The sequence below is a fragment of the Hylobates moloch genome, unplaced genomic scaffold (assembly GCF_009828535.3).
Source record: "Hylobates moloch isolate HMO894 unplaced genomic scaffold, HMol_V3 SCAFFOLD_2, whole genome shotgun sequence".
Taxonomy (NCBI): Eukaryota; Metazoa; Chordata; class Mammalia; order Primates; family Hylobatidae; genus Hylobates; species Hylobates moloch.
The window spans coordinates 15,210,653-15,234,482 of NW_026652277.1; the positions used below are offsets into that span (position 1 = coordinate 15,210,653).

General features: G+C 41.6%; 1 protein-coding gene across 1 annotated transcript in view; it reads right to left on the minus strand.

The window, feature by feature from the left end:
- Window positions 1-6,353: 6,353 nt before the first annotated feature.
- The window catches only part of ITGA8 (integrin subunit alpha 8), a 204,543-nt gene continuing 187,066 nt past the window's right edge, over window positions 6,354-23,830 (minus strand). The window contains exons 28-30 of the mRNA XM_032163020.2: window positions 23,462-23,563; window positions 11,598-11,720; window positions 6,354-9,541 (exon numbers count right to left, since the gene is read on the minus strand). Of these exons, the coding sequence (XP_032018911.1) occupies window positions 9,455-9,541; window positions 11,598-11,720; window positions 23,462-23,563 (312 nt within the window). The 3' untranslated portion in view covers window positions 6,354-9,454. The remainder of the gene's footprint in view (window positions 9,542-11,597; window positions 11,721-23,461; window positions 23,564-23,830) is intronic.

Consider the following 23,830-nt stretch of genomic DNA (forward strand, 5'->3'; position numbering starts at 1 on the left):
CGATGGTCCTGAATAAAATCTGTCTTACCATCTTAATAAGTGTCAGAATAAATTTTTCTTGGGCAGTGTCTGTCTTGTATGGTTGTGTTAAGGATTAAACGGAAGATGCACATAAACTACTTAGTGGAGGGCTTCATACAGAATGGATGCCTAATGCATTTTCATTCTTCTGCTTTTTTTTTTTTTTTTTTTTCTGAGACAGAGTCTTGCTCTGTCGCCCAGGCTGGAGTGCAGTGGCGCAATCTCAGCTCACTGCAAGCTCGCCTCCCGGGTTCACGCCATTCTCCTGTCTCAGCCTCCCGAGTAGCTGGGACTATAGGCACCCGGCTAATTTTTTGTATTTTTAGTAGAGATGGGGTTTCACCGTGTTAGCCAGGATGGTTTTGATCTCCTGACCTCATGATCCACCCTCCCCGGCCTCCCAAAGTGCTGGGATTACAGGTGTGAGCCACCGCACTCAGCTGCATTTTCATTCTTATTGCTGTTAATGTTGCTTTTATGATGCCATCCTCAACTTCTTTCTATTTTACTTCCTCTTCCTCAGAACAGTCCGTTAAAGACCTGGGGTCAGTGTTTCCCCCAGATTACTTCTATAAAGACCGTCTTTCCAAGTGAGGTCCCATTCTGAGATACCAGAACGTAGGACTTCAACATGTCTTTTGGAGGGGACACAATTCAAGTCATAACATCACCCCAAAAGTGTCTATTCTAGGCCGGACATGGCGATTCCTGCCTATAATCCCAGAACTTTGGGTGACTGAGCTGGGACTTTCATTGAGACTTTCTCTCAGTGATGAAATGCAGCCTGTATCACTGATGCCTGGGGCTCATGAGCCCAGACAGACTCCTTAACCTGAGTGTGGGGTGAGAGGCCACTGGCCAAAGGGAAATATTCAGTGCTCTCCACCTAGAGCTGGAGCCACTCGTTACATATAAATCAATGGAAATTCCCCAATCAATATTGGGAAAGAAGGCAGTGGGAAGAGCAGATAGGTGGGGTGGAAGCAAGAGAAAAGGGTAGCTTAGGGGATCTGCAGGCCAGTTGCCCAGCCTGTGAGACTACGGCGATGTCTGTGGGCAGGCACAGTTCACTCTCACCTGTGTCATCAAGGGCCCTGCCTACTTATGCTTGGTAAATTCACTTCTACCACAAGTGTGTGGCCCAGTGCCACATACAATATGTGCCCAGAGAATGTTCATTATCTTTATTTTCTTTATTTTGTCACCCACTGTGGCAACTGTTTTTCCCACTGCTGGGTCACTGTAGATTTAAACAATGTCTTTTCTGTGTTAATAGTGGGCTGGGGACCAAGCCCTACAGCCCAAATACAGGGACTTCCTCTCTGCTTCCCACTAACTCAGTGATCAGCACCCTTTGGGTTATAACCAGCGAGGAATCTACTCACATATATCATAAAACTCATATTTATGCCTATTGCCTGTGAGAATAAAATGATTATTTCAAGGGACAAGAAAAATGGAAAAAGAGAATATGGCTGCTGGTAGTAAGAAATTGCAAAGCAAGACAAAGCAGATGAGTAAATTATATGAAAAATGCAATTGCCTTAATCTTGTAATATGTGCATAGAGGCAGTAAGTGAAGGGAAAACATAAATATGTATAAATCTATTATGCACTCAGCAAACACAAGCATACTAGCTGGGTGAGTAGAAATCAAAAGACTGATGTAAAGATATCCTCTTTAAAATCTTCATCCTGTCCTTAATTCACATGCTTAGGAATTTTATTTTTATTGTTAGAAACAGGGTCTTGTTCTCTTGCCCAAGCTGGAGTGCAGTGGTGCAATCATAGCTCACTACAGCCTTGAACTCCTGGGCTCAGGTGATCCTCCAGCTCAGTCTCCCAAAGTTCTGGGATTATAGGCAGGAGTCGCCATGTCCAGCCTAGAATAGACACTTTTAGGGGGATGTTATGAGTTGAATTGTGTCCCCTCCAAAAGACATGCTGAAGTCCTACCTTCTGGTATCTCAGAATGGGACCTCATTTGGAAAGAGGGTCTTTATAGAAGTAATCAAGTTGAAATGAGAAAATTAAGGGCTGACCAGAATTTAATATGATTTATATGTCCTTATAAAATGGGGAAACATGGACCCAGGTCCTCACAGAGGGAAGATGACGTGAGGACACATGGGAACACGATGTGATGAGGTAGTATCCATGTACTGCGTTTACAAGCCAAGGAACACCTGAGACTCCCAGAAGCTGGGAGAGATGCCTGGAAACAGGTGCTTCCCTAGTGCCTTCAGAGAGAACACAGCTCCCCCAGTGCCTTGATTTTGGGCTTCTGGTGTCCAGAACTGTGAGACAATACATTTCTGTTGTTTCAAGCCATCCAGTTTGTGCAACTTGGAGTCCTAGAAAACTAATACGGAAGAAAACTATGGAGTTTTGAAAAATTAAAAACCCTTATGGAAATAAAAATTATATTTATACATGTACCTTTCAATCAATGAAGTGAATGAAAGTGGAAACACAAAACTTTAAATCCAGGAAAGTCCACTGTTACTGCTTAAAAATCAATCCCACCTAAAGGTTGGCTAGCGGAACAATTTACTAATGACTTAGTTGTTTCTACAACGCAATCCACAATCAAAATAAGCCACAGCACAGAAAGATGAGGAGCCATTCCTACTGTGTCATATCATGGCACCAATAGAAGTTAAATCTGGTCGGGCACAGTGTCTCACGCCTGTAATACCAGCACTTTGGGAGGTTGAGGCGTGTGGATCACCTGAGGTCAGGAGTTCGAGACCAGCCTGGCCAATATGGAGAAACCCCGTCTCTTCTAAAAATATAATAATTATGCTTGTGTAAGCGTGTATTCCCAGCTACTAAGGGGGCTGAGGCAGGAGAATTGCTTGAACCCATGAGGTGGAGGTTGCAGTGAGTCGAGATCATGCATGCCACTGCATTCCAGCCTGGGTGACAGAGCAAGACTGTCTCGAAAATAAAATGTTAAATCCAAGGCTTTTTATTGTCAGGAGGTCCTGGTGTCAGGCTACATTTCTATATGGATTTTGGCCGATAATCACAAATAATGGAGAACTTGCTCATAAGTAATTCCAAAGGTAGATGATATTTGGGGGGTCGGGAGAGTTTAAAATGGCAAGCAGAGTTATACCTAATACACGCTGGCCATCCTGAATGTGCGATTGACTTATGTATCACCGGGGCATTTATCATTTTACTTGGCTCCCAAAATGAGCCTAAAGTTTCAATGCTTTAAATTTCTCATGCTAAAGAAATCAACATTTTAATGTAATCAGAGTTCTGGAGTAGAAAATCAGCTATATTTGGGGAAAAGAGCATTAGACCCTAGGGAGGTACTGTCTTAGCATTTATGGACATCAACCAAAGGTTTCATGCTCTAGATCTTCCTGTGGGCACCAGAATGAATACTCTTTCCTCTACAGGTAAACTGTGAGGATGGTGCAACTTCTTCAGAGGAAGTGTGCAATCCACAAGAGAATTCTACCTTGTTAGAATTCTGCAAGATACATTTCGCCCAGTCTAGGCACCCAAATCTCAACTCAACATTTAGGAAGTATTGCCACAGTTAAGCATTTACATATAAAATGATGGGAAGTGGCAAAGAGATCAACAGAATTCGTTGAGAAGACTGAGCTCCCACCTCATTTGTCCAGCTACAGAGCATTTAACTACGATGAAAGACCTCACAGGAGTTCCTCTTCTTCTTTGCGATGAATATGTACAGGCTTTAATCAGTGGGACTGGCCAAGATGGAGCCTTCTTGTGTATGTCTCAGGCAGGTCTTGCCCCACACAGGCTAGTTTATACTGGATTGAGTGCTTTGCTCTTCAGCATCAGGCCAGGCGTGGTGGCTCACACCTGTAATCCCAGCACTTTGGGAGGCCAAGGTGGGTGGATCACTTGAGGCCAGGGGTTTGAGACCAGCCTGGCCAACATGGTGAAACCCTGCCTCTGCTAAAAATACAAAAAATTAGCTGGGCATGGTGGCATGTGCCTGTAGTCCCAGCTACTCTGGAGGCTGAGACATGAGAATTGCTTGAACCTGGGAGGCAGAGGGTGCAGTGAACCGAGAGTGGAGTGATCCTAGCTCACTGCAACCTCAAACTCATGGGCTCAAGCAGTCCTCCTACCTGAGCCTTCTGAGTAGCTGGGAATACAGGTATGCACCACCACACTAGGCTAATTTTATTGTTTTTTTCTGGTAGAGATGGGGGCTCACCATTTTGCCCAGGCTGCTCTCAAACTCATGGCCTCAAGCATTCCTCCCGCCTCAGTCTCCCAAAGTGTTGGGATTACAGGGATTACAGGATTACAGCCACTGTGCCTGGCCAGGTGTAGGTTTTGAAGTGTGAGTGGTATATAATACAAAGTGAAGGATTCATCCTACTGCTTGCTGTGGGGTACAGGGAAAACACCCAGATAAGTTGTTCTCACTGGGATTCGTGAATGCCAGAGAAGTGGCAAGTATTTAAATATCTTATGGGTTATGAGCAATAAATTGGTTTATATTGAGTGGCTGATAAATATTAGAACTCAAAATTAAATGTGTACCTTAAATTTACTAAATTCTAATAAAATATAAATTAATATAAGGTAACATTTGAAAACAATTACCAAACTATTTAAACCATGCTGAAATAATTGGGAAGGAAATGGTACACTTAGGTTAATGCAAACTAACTTAGTCTTTTTAAGAGCAACATGTTATCGAGAGCTACAAAAGTCTTCATATACTTTGACCAAGCAATCTCATTCTTGAGAAATTCATTCATTGGAATAAACAAAAAAGAAACCCTAAGTATGTAAGTATGAAAGTATTCAATTTAATGCCATTCTTCTTCTTTTTTTTTTGAGGCTGTCTCATGCTGTCACCCAGGCTGGGGTGCAGTGGGGCTCACTGCAACCTCAACCTCCTGGGCTCAAGCTATCCTCCCACCTTAGCCTCCTGAGTAGCTGGAATTATAGGCACGCACCACCACACCCTGCTAATGTTTTGTATTTTTTGTAGAGACTGGGTTTCGGCATGTTCCCCAGGCTGGTCTCAAACTCCTGGACTCAAGCAATCTGCCTGCCTCGGCCTCCCAGAGCGCTGGGATTAAGGCCAGAGCCACTGTGCTGGACTTGTAATGCTGTTCTTAATATAAGAAGCTGTGAACAGCTATTCCCAATAAGAGGGGGATGGTTAAATGAACCATGGTTCACTAACTGAATAGAACATTTACTATTACAATCGCATTGTATGAACATTTTAAATAGGAGGGTGCACACACATTTGTCTGTAGCTGGTGCTTAGTAATGAAAGGGAATGACAAAACACATGTTCACATGATTATGACTATGCGTGTATATATACGCATGCATTCATTCTAGCAATTGTTTTGATCACTGATTATATAACAGGTGCTGGTGCCAGGTATACGAAACATACTGAGGAAATGATGTGGTTTCTGCTCTCATTGAGGGGTCACTCAGCCAGAAGGTGGCCATGGGAAGAAATGGAAAAGTATGGAAATTCACAAAACTCTAATGGAGTACAGTTAGGCAAAGATGAAGGGAAGGCTTTGTAAAGGAGCTAACATGTATCTACAGTGGAGAAATCACTTGTATAAGGGTGGAGGTACTAGAAGGTACTTAAAAATTCTTAATGTCTTTACTGAGATATAATTCTCATACCTTAAACGTGCTCATTTAAAATATACACTTTAATAATTTTTACTATAGTCACGGAGTTGTTTTGTTTTGTTTTGTTTTTTTGAGACAGAGTCTGACTCTGTTGCCCAGGCTGGAGTGGTGGTACAATCTCGGCTCATTGCAACCTTCACCTCCTGGGTTCTAGCAATTCTCCTGCCTCAGCCTCCTGAGTAGCTGGGATTACAGATGTGCGCCACTACGCTCGGCTAATTTTTGTATTTTTAGTAGAGACGGGGTTTCACCATGGTCAGGCTGGTCTTGAACTCCTGACCTCATAATTCGCTGCCTTGGCCTCCCAAAGTGCTAGGAATACAGGTGTGAGCCACCGTGCCCGGTTACTCATGGAGTTTAATACAAACATCACTGAAATCTAAGTAGAACATTTTCATCCTCCCAGGGAGCATTGCATTTTTGCTCTATTAAATTTCTCCCAATGTTAAATGTTTTTCTAATAAGGAATTAAGATGTAGAGACAGAAACCTCTGATGTCTGGCCACAATAGGGAAACTTATGTCGCATGTGAAATAAACTGAAAGTATGCCATCGTGTCTTTCAGTTTTAATTTTATTAGTGACAAGGTAAATAGGTACATGAAAATCTTCACAGGTATCTACGCACGTATTTAAATAAAACAAGAGTTGAGTTCTAAGAATGCAGTTTCAGGGGTGACTAGTACATATTATTTTTTTATTTGCTGTATAAAAATCTCCAAGTTTATAAAACTTAATTTGCCCCATTCTTGTGTCTTAAAACCCAGCTGCAAGAATTTAAAAAGGGAATTCTTTGAAGAGAAATACAGATAGACTCTCACAGGAGCACAGCACATTATGAATTATGAAGGCAATCGTCAATGCTCTAACTAGAAGCAGATACACTCAGTGTGTTCTCTGTCGTCAGTATGTTCTCTGGGCAGAACTGATTGCTGGAAGGTTTGCCTGACTTCAGTTTCCTCTCTTCCTCCATTTGCTTCCATATTCTTTTTTTTTTTTTTTTTTTTTTTTTTTTGTTGAGACAGAGTTTTGCTCTGTTGCCCAGGCTGGAGTGCAGTGGCGCGATCTCAGCTCACTGCAACCTCCGCCTCCTGGGTTCAAGCGATTCTCTCTCTGCCTCAGTCTCCTAGGTAGCTGGGATTACAGGAGACTGCCACCATGCCCGGCTAATTTTTGTATTTTTAGTAGAGACGGGGTTTTGCTATGTTGGCCAGGCTGGTCTTGAACTCCTGACCTCAGGTGATCTGCCCGTCTCGGCCTCCCAAAGTGTTGGGATTATAGTCACGGGCCACCGCACCCGGCCTTTGCTTCCATATTCTAAAGGGCAGAGGGCCACTGTGTGCACGCGCATGCGTACAGTGGCCTTCTGCAATTCCCACAGGTAGCAGTGCCTGTGGGCAGGTGGAAGGTGCCTGTCCCTCTAGGAAGGGGCCATCTTGGCTGAGACTCTGGTATGGTGCAGTTCACTTTGGAGCCCTGATGCCTTGCTTTATTCTGGGTCTCAGTCTTCCTTCTGGCGTCTCTAGTTCCTTCCAGGTATCTGCATAAACTATCTCAACAGGGGTCTCTGTTTATGTAGCCCTAAGAGTTCTCAGTTCCTTCACAAATATTGGCTTAAAGACAAGGGGTGCATTTTTTCAGGGACCTTTTAGGACCCGACATCCCGAGGAGCTAACCTCTATTGGTCACGGCTCAGCCAGGATCACCAGAGTCAGGGCATTACTTGGGGGCAGAGAGAGCTGTCTGGCATCGCTCACATCACATCCTATAGATGGCCACCTACTTGTAAAACCAGCTCTACCTGGAAGACTAACACCAAAGACCCCCAGAGGCTGGTGTAGACACCCCTTACATTCTTTGAGGCAAGTTCAGTGCTCATCCATAGTCAGCCACACAAACCAGCCTTGAGCTCCTGACAGACCCGAAACTGCTACCAGGACGGTATTCAATTCACAGACAGGAAGAACATGAACTGCACCAGCGTGCTCGTCCATGTGCCTTTCATTTGCTCCTCAGTGAAGTTCCGCAGCTGTAGCCAAATGGCTCCTCTCCAGGTTATGGCATGACATAAAATTTAGTGTCTGTGAGCTTGGCTCATCTTTCAAATAAAGCATGATTGTTGAAATCGGGGCACAAAGTTTTCCAACAGCTTTGTAAACTTAAGGATTTGGGTCAGCTTGTTCTATCATACTTAACATTTAGGAAATTAATTTAAAAAAATAACGCCAGTGTAAACATGCTTCAGATACATAGGTCTATAAAATATTGCACATAAAAATTTGTTCAGTATTTCTTCATAGCAATTTTTCATTATTAAAAAAGGATACAAAATTGTGCAGACTACCTATAAATTTGGCTGGTCAATTTTACTTCAAAAATGATAATATTACATGATTATGAATTATTTACAAGAGTTTTAAACATAAAAAATTTGTGATGGTTAAATTCAAGATGATGGGAAAATAGCTTAAATAAAAGATTATTCTCCAAAGTTACATATTATAAAGATTAGCAGTAAAAATAAGTAATAAAGTTGGAATAAGCAATTTTAAATAAAAATCTTTAGGAATCAGTTTTCCCAGTTTGGCTCATGCCTGTATAATTTTATGTTTTTGTCTAAGTTATATTCAACATGTTTTTTCTGTGTATACAAGTACAAGGCATAGCAGGAAAAATAGGTATTTAATCCCAAGCTAAATATCTATAAGAAGTGTTGCTTCTTATAGATATTAAAAATAATGTTTATCCATAATGTTAAATTGCTTTTTAATTAATGAACTCTAGACATTTTACCATTACTTTTAAACACTCCAAAGGTAGAGAGTACCTTGAAATTCATGTATTAACTAAGTCAATGGAAAGATACACAAGGAAATATAAATGCAACATCTTGCAAAGCTAAATTAAGCACATGTGAGTCCCTGGATAATGTGAGTGAAAGGAATTTCAGATGGAAGGTAGCAAGGTATTAAATAGAACTGATTCCTAATGCCAATCTTCCTTTCCTTAGCACTGTCTAAATTCTGAAGAAGCTCTGCTAAATGAGTTATCTGCACACAGTGGTTCTTAGGAGGAAACTGAGTGAGTGATTTTGAAAACTAGCTAACCAAATCTTAATTTCCAAATTCTCTAGATGACAGATTCTCAACCTAGAGACATGGAAAAGAAATAAATAAACTTTCACCCTCACTCACAAGATTATTTTTGTCCTTTCGAAAGTACTTTCACAGTACCAAAAACATATTGCTTGTCTCCCTGAGCCATAATGTCCTTAGAAATGTTTCTTTTCCATAGGGAGGTGTCAAATGTTCCATTGGATACAGTAGTGTTGGACGGTGCGGTCTTAGTTCTAAGTTCTATAGTAAATCAGTCATTTCACCTTAGTTCACCTTGTAAATTCTATAGTGATTCAGACATTTCATCTCTGCAACTTATGCTGGATTGATCTGGACTGCAACTTACGTTCCCATACCCATTTCAAAGTGTTTGCCAAGTACAGAATGATTAAAGCAAAAGAAAATCTTCCACAATTTCTGATGGCTTCTCCAGCGCTGGTGTTTCCTTTCCAACAGGGCTCACTGGACACCCATGACAATTTCTCCAAAGTGCGGTGTAGATGGGGTGATGTTTCCAGGGTCCCCTCCATTTCGTGGGTCACTGTCAGGTATCAGAAAGCCTTGATTTTTAACCCTCATGTTCTTTCTTTTTCTTTGAACAGGACCAGTGTTTGAGGTCTTTGGTCTTTTTTTCTTTTTTTCTTGTCATGCCTCAGGGGTCTTGTTGTTTGTCAGCTGTTCCCTGTCGGTCATGTCCTCCTGAGGAGGTCTGGCTCTGTCAAAGAATCCACACTATAAAGGGAAAGATGGGCTATAAAATCACGTCATTCTGGGAACCTGTGAAACCCCTCATTCAAAGAATTTTCACTTTATGTGTTTTTTTTTTTTTTTGAAACTGAGTCTCACTCTCTAACCCCGAAGCTGGAGTACAGTGGCATGATCTTGGCTCACTGCAACCTCTGCCTCCTAGTTCAAGCGATTCTCCTGCCTAAGCCTCCAGAGTAGCTGGGATTATAGGCCTGCACCACCATACTCAGCTAATTTTTGTATTTGTAGGAGAGACGGGGTTTTGCCATGTTGGCCATGCTGGTGTTGAACTCCTGACCGCAAGTGATCCACCTATCTCGGCTTCCCAAAGTGCAGGGATTATAGGGGTGAGCCACCACTCCTGGCCCTTTATGTATTTTCGAAGGAGCCTGGAGCTCTGCACATATAATCAGTCTGTTTCTCCAAATTAGAAGGTGCGAGCAGAGTGTTTGTTACTTGTAGAGAGGAGTTTATTGCATAGGGCAAGGTGAGGAGGGGAGGGCAGAGTGCCCACACCCTTTCTCCTGCCCTGTAGTTGGAGTGAAAGATGTCCCTCTTCTTTCATACAAACCACTTATGGACCTTGGATATTTTCCTGAGATCACAGCAGTGTGTCCCAAGGATTTCCCACATGCTTACTAGAGCAGAAGCACTATTGATCCGGAAAGGGAGATTGTCTCCTAAAGTATCCTGTTGGCTGCTTTGGGATGGATTATAGGAAGAAGTGAAGAGATGGCCACACATCCCTCAGTGCTTGGTGGAACATAGAGCATATATAGAGGGAGAATAGATTTGTCACTTGTTTGAATGCCAGAACCAGGTAGGCACAGAATCTTAGTGACTTTCCAAAGGTTAGCCAGCAACTCAGGGAAGAGGTGACTCTAGAATTTTCCTCCTCTTCAGTGTCAAATTAGTACTTTGCCAAGTAAACTCTATCTTTTCCTAGACACCTGGAACCTCAATTCTTTCTTCTGTTTCTCATGTTGGAAGCCAATTAACTGGGTTTGGCTTGCAGACATTGAGTCATCTCTCTTTCCCAGAGCTACTGGAATATCCTGTCAATTGGCACACATGGTTGTATCTTATACTCATTGGAAATACAATCACTATGAGTGACAGAACAACACAAAAGTCCATTCTAAAGGTATATCATAGACTATGTGGGTGTAGGGTGGCACAAAGAGCTGATAACGATCAGAAACGCTATTCCTTAACTCAAAGCCAAGGTTTTCTCAGTTTATAGGTCTATTAGTCATGCTGCATATTGTTTCAAAATAAAAATGCACTATGATTTTAGGGAAAAACCACATAGTTATCAAAGATGTGACTGGGTTAATTACTCTTATAGTCATATAACTGGGACGTCATTTCCATTTTGGAATGGAAGGCTCTGTGAAACTTGGCAATTGTTTAGGTTGGTGGGCCAGAAATTAATTCCTATTGTGGACTTTTAGAACAAACCTCAGTAAAACACATCAAGGACTAAATTCAGGCTTCCCAATAGAGACAAACTAATTGGCAAGATTAAAAACCAAGTCCAGGCATCCTATAACATGAATGATCTATCTGGCCTCATTAATAGCTGAAGTAAAAAGTCAGAATTGACCTATATTAATTGCGTCTGTGTAGTGCTTATAAAAAATCTCAAAGGATTGACGATAGGGCCATGTCAATAAAAAGCTTATGATCTTGGTTAATTAACAAGAAAAAGAAGTCTTCATCAGAATATTATCACTCTAAGCATATCAGGAAGAAGATCACAGGTCTTAGTTAATACAGCCTAACTCTCTCTATATTTATTTACAAGAAATCTCAAGATGAAAGCAACATTAAGCACCTCCAGTCATCTTAAATGTCAGCTATATAAACATATTAAGTATGCCAAAGCAAACAAGACACGATTTTCCCTTTATATCCTTCAGACTTTTCAAAATTTCCAAAAATGCCTCCATAATTGTCTTTTAAAATCCCTAACTATATCCCTCTAAATTCCCTCAACAGCCCCTCTAGTTTAAAAGGAAAATAAAGTAAATCAACTCACCTTCCATAAAGCTAAGGTTAAAATGGCGAGAACCAACAATCCAAGAAGTATTGCTAGTATTATTACCCATAATGGGATTGAGAAGGAAACATTCGGAGTTGCCCAAATAACTGATGTCTTAATCTGAAATGGAAAACAAAGCAAATGAGCTCTAATGCGAAAACTATTTGGTGAAATAAAATAGTAATTACCAGTACAATATCGGAAGTTGATCTGAAAGGATCCATATGACAATTGAAATCATCTAGGGGATATTTGAGAGGTAGCACTAGAACATGAACTCTTAAAAGCTAGCACGTTCCTAGATCTGCTTGGTTCTGTAAAAGTCTAATTAGAGATTTGGTGGGTGGGTGGCTTCGAGTCACAGAAACCCTAGAATAGAATTGAGTGGGTCAGGAATCGACAAGGTGGAAAGGAATGGCCTTAACTTGGGCTGGAACTTTTATGGGAACAATGGCCAAAAGTAGACTCAATAAAAAACTGAATGAGTCTGTCTACCATGTGTCTCCTTAGAACTCAGCTAGCCTCATTGAGAGAGGCAAGCTTGTGAACAACCATGAATCCTTGGATGTGCAAGAACGGTAGAAATCATCTAATCTAATCTAATCCCCTCATTTTACAGATGAGAAAATTAACTCCCAGAGGGACTTAAGTGATTCATTCACACAATGAATTAGTGTCAATACTAGGTCTGTTTATCCCTACAGTCTGTGCTCTATCAATGAAGGATATCCCAGAGCATGAGGCTAGGCATCTTGTATTTTATGGAAGTAACTGCAGTGTGCAAAGTGAAAGTTTAATTGTCCTGATGTGTTGGAGATGACTTTAATCCTAAATCCAAAGATCAGGCCAGCACGGTGGCTCATGCCTGTAATCCTAGCACTTTGAGAGGCCAAGGTGGGTGGATTGCCTGAGCTCAGGAGGTCGAGACCAGCCTTGGCAACATGGCGAAACCCCATCTCTACTAAAAATACAAAAAATTAGCTGGGTATGGTGGCACACACCTGTAATCCCAGCTAATCAGGAGGCTGACACATGAGAATTGCTTGAACCTGGGAGGCAGAGGTTGTAATGAGCCAAGATCGTGCCACTGCACTCCAGCCTAGGCACCAGGGTGAGACTCTTTCTCCTCCCTGCCAAAAAACAAAAAAACAAAAACAAAGATCAGATGGGGACTGGAGCCCATTTCATCCCCTACTGTTGCAAGGGGGCTTAGAGGAAAATGAGACCTTCCCAATCTGACTGCATGCTCAGTGTCTATGAACCACTCCCTATGTGGGCAGAAGCACTTCTATTGCTCCTGTGTTGGAGTCCTGTGCCTCCGGAGGCCCAGGCAGCAAAGAAGCTGCAGATTCCCAAAGAGAGACCCAGCCATGCTGCTAAAACCTTTTGTCAAAGAAAAGAGCAATACATTATTCTTGGATGCAGACATTATTCACTAATGTAGTATCTGGTTTTATCAGAGTGGCAAGCATTGCCTCCACTCAGCTGGTCTAAAGGCTCCTAGTTTTAATTGTGTTGGTTGAAAGGATCATTTCTATCCTGAAACACACTCAAGAACTCCAAGACACATTCTATAACCCACCCATCGGGAGAGGCTGAGACTACTAAGGTTGGTGGCTCTGAGATTTGCCCTAGCAGGAAATGTATGGGTGTTTTCACAGCCTGAACCCTAGCACTGAGCCCTAACCATGCTCACTTTGTTGCCTCTGTCTTCGTTTGTGTATTTGTTTGTTTGTTTGTTTTTGTGACACAGAGTCTCACTCTGTTGCCCAGGCTAGAGTGCAATGCTGCGATCTTGGCTCACTGCAACTTCCGCCTCCCAGGTTCAAGCAATTCTTGTGTGTTAGCCTCCCCAGTAGCTGGGGTTATAGGTGTGTGTCACCACACCCAGCTATTTTTTTTTGTAATTTTAGTATAGACCTGGTTTCACCATTCTGGCCAAGCTGGTCTAGAACTCCTGACCTCAAGTGATCCACCCGCCTCGGCCTCCCAAAATGCTGGGATTACAGGTGTGAGCCACTGTGCCCAGCTGCTTCTGTCTTCTTAACTAGAGTTGAGCGTCCCAGTGGTGCCCTTCTCAGCTTGTCTTGGTTTTTATTGCTCCTTCCTTCTTGATCCGCATCCCCCATGCAGCAGACACTGATGACTCAATTCATTCGATTCTCCAGCCCCAAATGTCATTTATATCTACACTAATAAAGGGATCGACAGAGGAGTGAGATGGGGAGAGAGTCATTCCATCTTGACAGGAACGTGCCAAGGATGTGATAGATGTTCTTCATGAGAAAAAGGCTGGCCTCAACCTACTCATCATTACATTTTCTTCCTATGCCTGTTAACTTTCCTCGCTAGGAATTATTTCATCTGATCCTTATTTTATCTGACACATTCGTGTGAAGCATGACAGTCCATCACCATGGTGACATTACGTACACTCTGCTCACCACTGTTTAAGGATGGGACACGTAGTTCCTATGTTGAAGAAATCCATCTCAAGGACCCACCGTGGTTGCAGTGCTACCTGGATGCTGCAGCCTAAGTAATTTATTCTGAAATGATCTAAGACAAATATTACACATTCTCATTCATACGTGGGAGCTAAACAAGTGGATCTCATGGAGGTAGAGAGTAGAATGGTGGTTACCAGAAGCTGGCAAAGGGTGGGGAGGGCTGGATGAAGAGAGGTTGGCTGACAAACATACCATCAGGTAGAAGGAATACATTCTAGTGTTCAGTAACACAGTAGGGTGATTCTAATGAACAATAATTTATTGTCTGTTTCAAATTAGCTAGAAGAGATTTGAAATGTTCCCAACACAAAGAAACGATAAATGTTTGAGACAATAGATATCCTAAATACCCTGATTTGATCACTATACATTATGTGCACGTGTGTATCAAAATATCACATGTACTCCACAAATTTGTACAATTATATATCAATTGAAAATAATTATTTGCATATATACAGCTACGTGAGCAAATCAAGAACTAGATTATTTCTCTTGTTATGTACCCTTCCTTAGTTAATTACACCTGATGACATGTGTGAAATTACTGCTGAATCCTAACATTTTACTGTACTCAGAGGAACAGCATGAAGTGGTATTTCAAGATGAACATAACATTGCTGGAAGTGGACTCACACAGTTTTGATAATGAGAATTTCAGAATTTTGGAACTGAAAGGAATGGTAGTGATCATCTATTCACACGCCAGTTACAATGACCCCAGGAGAGAGAAATCTGGAGCCATGGAAAATTCCGAGGTTTCAAGTAAATGTTACTTCCTCATAACCCCCAAGTCCACGGAGGACACAATATAGCTTTAGTCCCTATTTTGAGCATGTGTCAGAGCTCACCAAAATTTTCTAATAGGTAATTCAGGGTGAGCCAGGCAATGGATCTTTCCTCTCCTGGTTTACCTAATTAATATCTTAAGGCTGGGCACAGTGGCTCATGCCTGTAATCCCAGCACTTTGGGAGGCCAAGGCAGGTGGATCACCTGAGGTCAGGAGTTTGAGACCAGCCTGGCCAACATGGTGAAACCCTGTTTCTACTAAAAATATAAAAATTAGCTAGGCGTGGTGGCAGGCACCTGTAGGCTCAGCCACTTGGGAGGCTGAGGCAGGAGAATTGCCTGAACCTGGGAAGCAGAGGTTGCATTGCAGTGAGCCAAGATGGTGCCACTGCACTCCACCTGGGTAACAGAGCCAGGCTCAGTCTCAAAAAAAAAAATTATTATCTTAAGTTGCTGCCTACTATTTTATGTTAAACAGAAAAGAGTTCAGGTTTTATAAGTTAGAGAAAACACAAAACATGCTATAGGAGTTGAAACGGAGGCTCTTCACATTGTTAGCTAAACAAAAAGAAATGGAATGGGCTGAGTGGATACCCAGTGAGTACTTTGCTAGGTGACTTTGCCATTTGGTTATTGCAGGTTTTGATGTATCATCTATAAAACTGGTCTATCCATAGAAATAAGCAGCGAAGTTCACTTACAAAGAGCTAATAAAGACATTTGAAGTTTTTTTTGTAGCAGTGATGAAAAAGTAAAATGAAAATGTGAAATTGATGAGGATATTCTTCTTACGGTCTTTTGAAGCAGAGAACAACTTTATAGGGATAGTTACAGGACCTTCTGGCTTTTTGTTTACATTTGCTCCCAAAGAGCCTGACAGCAGCGTCTTTAAAAAGTCTGTGGGAAGATGATCCCCATGTAGTGATCACAAATTCGGAAAGTCCCTTTCAGTTCCCAAATTCTGAAATTCTCATCATCAAAACTGTTGCCAGTCTGCTTCCAGTAACATTAAGTTTGTTTAAAAAATGCCACTTTGGGCCAGGCATGGTAGCTCACGCCTGTAATCCCAGCACTTTGGGAGGCTGAGACAGGTGGATCACTTGAGGTCAGGAGTTCAAGACCAGCCTGGCCAACATGGTGAAACCCCATCTCTACTAAAAATACAAAAAAAAAAAAAAAAATTAGCCAGTTGTGGTGGTGGTGGTGCATACCTGTAGTCCCAGCTACTCAGGAGGCTGAGGCAGGAGAATCACCTGAACCCAGGAGGCAGAGGTTGCAGTGAGCCAAGAACACACCACTGCACTCCAGTCTGAGCAACAGAGCGAGCCTCTTTTTCAAACAAAACAAAACAAAACAAAAAACAAAAAAAAACAAAAAACACTTCATACCTTTTCTCCGATGTTAGGATTATGCATATCATAAGCATTTCCTACATGTCATCCTATGCAATTCATTAGCAGGAAGGAATGCACAGAGTCTTAAAAGAAGGCAACCTCTGAGTGACTCTCCTCCCATGCCTGCTTTCTGCTTTCCTGGTCCTTTTACCTGTAGGATGTCCATATGGTACTGAGGCTGCCCAATCTTCTCAATCTAAAATGGGTGCAGCTGCAGAGACCTTCCTTCACCCTTGGTGTTTTCCTAAACTTAGGTAGGCTTTTGCAGCATAGTCCAGAAGTTACTACAGTAAGAACAGTGGAAATATAGAAAACCAACAACAGCGACCCAGAGCATTTCATCGGGTGTCCGGTGCAGAGGAGATGCTTGACTCTTACTGGAAAGAGTTAGACAAGGAGCCAAAGGTAATTATTCAAATAATTGAATCATTTTTTTCTGCTGCACTGTAATGATGCAGTGTTCATACATGTTTCTCCGAATCAGGAGACCTTGTCCTTGCCTCTGCACACGACATCATTGGAAGAGTCACGTGTATGTCTCAGCAAGAGAGGTCCTTCTGGGAATAGAGTGATGGGGAGTCATGTGACATATTCATGTCTCTAAATCAGTAAATAGCAATGGGGCATTCCATGTGCAGGTGGAAACCAGTAAAGCAAAGCTTTTCCTGAAACTCCATGCTCTGTATAGATAAACTAGAGACTTGACTGTGTAGGCAAGCTTAAGAGAAGACGACTTAACTGATCCCTTTTACAGGACCAGTTACTTTAAATATGTGTTAGTGCTGTGGGACTGCGGGCTAGTTTTGGGGAAAGCTTTGGCAGGAAAGAAAATGTTGACAAACACCAAAACTTTGTTATTTCTAATATCTATATTTGTGTTACAGCTCATTTTGACAAACCTACAGGAAGCTTAGATCGAAGTAGCCATTAGATAATAACGAGGAAAAATAAGTCATAAACGTTAGAGTTTCTCCTGACTAAACACTGACATATATGAAGAATCTTTCATTCATTTCAAATAATATTTATTTACTTATTTTTGGAGACAGGGTCTCGCTCTGTTGCCTAAACTGGAGTGCAGTAGCATGATCATAGCTCACTGCAGCCTCCAACTTCTGGGCTCAGGCAATCCTCCTATGTCAGCCTCTTGAGTAGCTGGGACTACAGGGGTGTACCACCATGCCTGGCTAATTTCAATTAATATTTGTTAAACACCCTATGTTCTCTGAAGTTCTGTAGGTATTATCAGCTTCAAGATGTAACCTTGCCCTTGATCAGCACTGCCCAATAGAAATACAATGCAAGCCACAAGCATAATATAAAATGTTCTAATAGTCACATTAAAAGGAATAAAGGGCCAGGCACGGTGGCTCACACCTGTAATCCCAGCACTTTGGGAGGCCTAGGTGAGTGGATCACCTGAGGTCAGGAATTCAAGACCAGCCTGGCCAACATGATGAAACCCCATCTCTACTAACAATATAAAATTAGCCAGGCATGGTGGCACACACCTGTAATCCCAGCTACTTGGGAGGCTGAGGTAGGAGAATCACTTGAACCCGGGAGGCGGAGGTTGCAGTGAGCCGACATCATAGCGCCACTGCACTCCAGCCTGGGTGACAGGAGCGAAACCCTGTCTCAAAAAAAAAACAAAAAAAAAAAGGAGTGAAGAGAAGCAGGGGATGTTAATTTTAATAACATAGTTTATCTAACCCTATATATCAACTATTATTTATTAATGATAAAACTATTATCCTTTCAACATTTAATTGGTTCTTTATTATGAATCATCTATGATTTATTAATGATGAAACTATTATCATTTTAATATGTAATTGATATAAAAAACTCATAATTTACATTTTTTTTTACTAAGTCTCCAAAATTCAATGTGTATTTCACATTTGCAGCACATCACAATTGCTAAATTTTTAATGGTTAAAGTGAAATGTCCTACGAAAGTAATACAACTGTGTTTAATGGAAAAATACTATCTACTGCTTCAGTTTTTAAGTTTACATTGAAATGTGTGAAAATGAAATAAAACCACAAGTTCTTCAGTTCCACTAGCCAAATAGCTACCATATTGGACTGCATAGTTCTAGAACATTCTGTATAATTTCACACAATGGTGAGATTGCCTGAATTACCCAAATCTTTCATTATAAGATTCTTTTTTTTTTTTTGAGACGGAGTTGTGCTCTTGTCGCCCAGGCTGGAGTGTAATCTCGCGATCTCGGCTCATTGCAACCTCCGCCTCCCACGTTCAAGAGATTCTCTTGCCTCAGCCTCCCGAGTAGCTGGGATTACAGGCATGTGCCACCATGCCCGGCTAATTTCGTATTTTTAGTAGAGATGAGCTTTTACCATGTTGGTCAGGCTGGTCTCAAACTCCCGACCTCAGGTGATCCGCCCACCTCGGCCTCCCAAAGTGCTGGGATTACAGATGTGAGCCACCGTACCCGGCCCATCATAAGATTCTTTTACCAAGAAGGTAGACTCAGGGCAGAAGACAAAGCATATTTAGGACTAAAGGTTTACTTTCGGCCCAGGGGCTTGTGATGAGATATTTCAGTTGCCTTAAGAAGTTTCATGTTGAGTAACTGGAGTACTTAAATTTAGGGAGAACAATTCAATCTTGTGCCAGCTAGTCAATAAACTATTTTAATACAGTTTTATTTATCAAGAACTTCTAGCTGTTTTAAAAATAGCTTTAAGTAAGTTTAACAAATCATTTTATTATAATTATTTGCAATTTTAGAAAGTAGTATTCATAAATTGTAAGTGGTTTAGATTTTCTTAAAATGATTCTAAGCAGGGAACATTTAATCTTACCTTCATCATGTTGTAAATCTTGTTGTTTTTTATTATGGAGGAAAGACCATAAATAAACCTTTAATATGCCTACACTTTATTGTGGACATTTATGATATGTTTTTGTATATTTTCACAAAAAATACCAAGGTAGAAGGAAAAAGCTCCCTTGTATTTGCAACGGTAATTAATGTTGATGTCTCTATTTATGTATCACAAAATCTTGTGTAAACATACTTCAATGGGGTCAGAAGAATGTTTTAAATAAACGTACCAAGACACCCTACCTACAGTGCCATTTAGAACAAAATAATAACATGAGGTGGACTAGCTGAGCCCACATTTTACCACATTTAAACAGTTTCCTTATGAGACAAGCAGTTCCCATCATAAATTTCAACTCCAAATAATTGTTTAATATAAGCGTTCCATATTAAGGTGCAGAAGTTTTGCTAACAATTCTGAAAACCAAATGGGTTCACAGTTTACATATGAGTTTTTAAATAAAGATTTTCATGAAATATTTTGTAATAACCACCTTTGGAATTACACGAGACAATCCCACTTTCTGCTAGATGTAAATTATAGAATTGATTGTTACTTGTATGGCATGCAAAGGCCAAAGTTCTTTGGTGAGCCAAAAAAGTGTTCAAATAATTGAATTTCAAAATCTTCTTTTGCACTGTAATGATTCAGTGTTCAGGCATATTTCTTTGAATCATGCAATCTTTCCCTTGTCTCCGGACATGACAAGCATCACATGACATGAGGAGTTTTATTTGTTACAAACACAGATACTACGCAAGCAGCAAACGGGAATTGTGATTTTCTTCCATAAGTAAAGCTAATACGGGCCTCAAGAGATGGCTGAATTATGACCATGTTGAAAAGGGAGTTCAAACAAACTAATCATCACACAAAAGGGTCTAGGAAACAAGCAAATAGTAGTCTCATTATAGAAGAAGGAACAAAGAATGACTTTCCTCAGGGGCAGATTAGAGCTCTGCTCTTCTCAAACCAGCAGTTCCAATGGATTCTACCACCTTAAAGCAATTCACTTTCTGCTGGGCTTTTTTTTTTTTTTTTTTTTTTTTTTTTGAGACAGGGTCTTGTTCTGTTGCCCAGGCTGGAGTGCAGTGGTGTGATCTCAGCTCACTGCAACCTCCGCCCCTCGGGCTTAAGCAATCCTCCCACCTCAGTCTCCTGAGTAGCTGAGACTACAGGCGAGCACCACCATGCCTTGCTAATTTTATGCTTTGTTGTTGTTGTTGTTTGTGTGTTTGTAGAGTCAGGGTCTCACCGTGTTGCCTAGGCTAATCTCAAACTCCTGAGCTGAAGCGATGTGCCTGCCTTGGCCTCCCAAAGTGCTGGGATTACAGGTGTGAGCCGCCCTCTTGGCCCTGCTGGGCTCCCTTCAAGAGAACAATGGCAAGACCTTTGAAAAGAGCTCACTATAAAAAACTGTCTGCCAGCTCCACTCAGAGTTCTTCTCTCACATCAAGCCACAGTAAGGCAGCATTTCCCTGTGTGCTGCATAGCTAACTTTGCTCTGGCAAGGTCTTCTCCAGTTAGTCAGATATTGGGAGACTTGAAAGTGTTTCCATTCCTGGATCTTTTTCCAATAACCTTTACATAACTGATGTGGTAAATCACCTACATCAGATAAAAAATCTTTTTTTTTTTTTTTGGCAATTCAATAACAGGGGTGGCAGGGCTGGGGAAAGCATGTATCAGATTATTTTGTGGATCTTTTGAGACGCGTTGAGAACAGCAGGCTGTCACCTGTGGCCAGCCCAGCGCAGAAAGATGCAATCCTGTGGATGGAACCACCCTTAACATGTGTTTCTGCTAGGGAACACGTGCTTGGAAAAAACAAAAGGACCCAGATTTATTTCCCTTAGAGCTATAAGCCTTTGAACATTTTTAGATGAAACTTCTATATTAAAATCCCAGAGCCTCTGTTTTCTAGGTTGAACATAAATCCAAAACACAGAGGACATCGCCGGAAAGAAAGAGAGGTGGTCTAAATGAAGAAAGATGTGGCTGTGCTTGATTTAAATACCACCAAAGTTTACTGAAATATATTGACTGTGAACATCTATCTTTCTTTATTTTTTTTTTTTTAAGAGACGAGGTCTCACTTTGTTGCCCAGGTTGAGTGCAGTGGGTACGATCATAGCTCACTGTAACCTTGAACTCCAGGGCACAAGTGATCCTCCCACAACTGTGCAAATCTTAATTGCCGCTTTCAATTTGGACTTACTGGACTTAGCCAGAGAACGGGAGACAGTTTGAGAGGCTACTCTCATTTATTGAGATTTGACACCAACTTGTTCCAGGTACAATGCTAGAGCTTTACACAGATAATCTGATTGAGCTTGTTAACAATTCCATCAGGTGGATGTGGTGGACTGTCTCAGAGAGGCAAAGTGACTTCCCAAAGGTTTGTAATTAGAGCAAGGCAGAGCCAGGATCAAACCCAGGTGACTCTGTCTTGAAAACCTTGGATTTTCCTCTAGGCCACCTGCCTGTGCTAGAAGCTCTCAACCCTGGCTCCGCTGCAGAATTGTGTCTCATAAGACTTTTAAAGCACAGTGTCAGGGTCCCATCCCAGACCTACTGAATATTTGGGGAGAGGTCTTAGCATGTATGTATTTTTTAAGTTGCATGAGTGATGATTCTGCTGCATACTCAGGGTAGAGAATCACAAATCAAGTGGTTAATTTAGATCACTGAAAGTAGACTAGGCTAGAAAGATTCAATGTTACAATTAAGTTTATGATCTAGGCTAGAAAGAGATGACAATAGTATCAACTTATCTACCATCCAAAGCAGTGCTTCTCAAACTTGACCATGCCTAGGAATGCTCTGATGATTTTGATAAAATGCAGACATCTGGAGAGGTCTGTTTCTGTAGTTCTAAGAATCCCCTAGGCGATGCTGATGCAGTTGATCTGCAATCACATTTTGAGTAACGAGGTCTGGGGGACCAAGAGTTCAAGCTGTGGATGGGAAATATCCACTGGCTACCAAGGGATGAAGGTGGAATCCTAATATTGTTTTTTGGAGCACTGCGTTTTTCAAAAGTCTCTGACCACCTTCACAAATAACTGAAAAGGCAGAGTTTTGGTGATGGTGCCTGCTGGTCTCATCATTCATTCCTATATCCCCGTTGCGTGGCCTTGCTGGGTTGCAGAGGATGATCAGAGTTGTTCTGTGATAGATGTTTGGGTGTCAGTAATGTTTAGTAGTTTCAGTTTTTTTTTTTTTTTTGAGACGGAGTCTTGCTCTGTGGCCCAGGCTGGAGTCCAGTGGCGCAATCTCGGCTCACTGCAAGCTCCGCCTCCCGGGTTCAAGCAATTCTCCTGCCTCAGCCTCTCCAAGTAGCTGGGACTACAGGCGCCCGCCACCACGCCCGGCTAATTTTTTTGTATTTTTAGTAGAGACGAGGTTTCACCGTGGTCTCGATCTCCTGACCTCGTGATCCACCCGCCTCGGCCTCCCAAAGTGCTGGGATTACAAGCGTGAGCCACTGCGCCCGGCCTAGTTTCAGTTTTTAATAAAGACATTTCGGCTGGGCGCGGGGGCTTATGCCTGTAATCCCAGCACTTTCGGAGGCTGAGGCGGGCAGATCACAAGTTCAGGAGATCGAGATCAGCCTGGCCAACATGGTGAAACCCTGTCTCTACGAAAAATACAAAAATTAGCTGAGTGTGGTGGCAGGCACCTGTAGTCCCAGCTACTCAGGAGGCTGAGGCACAAGAATTGCTTGAACCTGGGAGGCAACGGTTGCAGTGAGCCGAGATCGTGCCCCTGCACTCTAACCTGGGCAACAGAGAGAGACTCTGTCTCAAAAAAAAAAAAAAAGACATTTCATTCAGTTGAAGCTCAGAGTAGACTTTTTTATTCCCTTCTAGGTCAAAATTAAGGTTCTTTGCATAGCAAGAAAAAATGACTGTCCAAAGCCATGAGGCTGCTCCATAGTCTACTCTCCCTAGGAAAGAATTTCTTCCCTTCTTACTTGACTAACCACGCTGTTTGAAATGAAAGAATCAGTACAATTTCATTGTAATGATAGCTGCTATCTGAATTTCTCTGAATAAAATGTCTTCATTTAAAAATGGTATTAGTCCTGCCCTGTAATTTTCTGGGGTAGACATTTATATTGAAAGTTCAAAAACCAGATCAAAAGGCACCAGGAAATTTCCAGACCAGTGTAAGAAATTGGTGAGCTGAAGAGGAAAATTTTTCTCAAGTCAGTGTAAACACTAAAGCCTAGCACAAGCTAGACAGTGATTAAAACAATTATTTCAATTAAATTATTTGTGCCTATATATATTTAAAGATACTCACTGCTATGCTTCCTTCTGGGAGTTTTGCTGGCTGATCTTTATAAGGCATCTTCTTAACTTCAAAGGACACCAGGGATGCAAGAGCATAGGGATCATTTTTTCTCTGAAAGTAAAAGTATTTATTTAAATATATTTCATATAAAGTTTTTAAGAGTTATACTGGCAGCCACCCAATTATTTTCGGTGTTTTGCATTTCAAGGCAAAATTTCCTCCTTCCTTTTTAATTTTCTCTCTTTTAACTTTTTTCCTCCCATCCAAGCATTCATCCATCCACCCACACATCCATCCATCCATGCATCCATCCATCTAAGCATCCAAGGATGAATCCATCTATCCAAGCATCCATCCATCCAAGCATCCATCCATCCA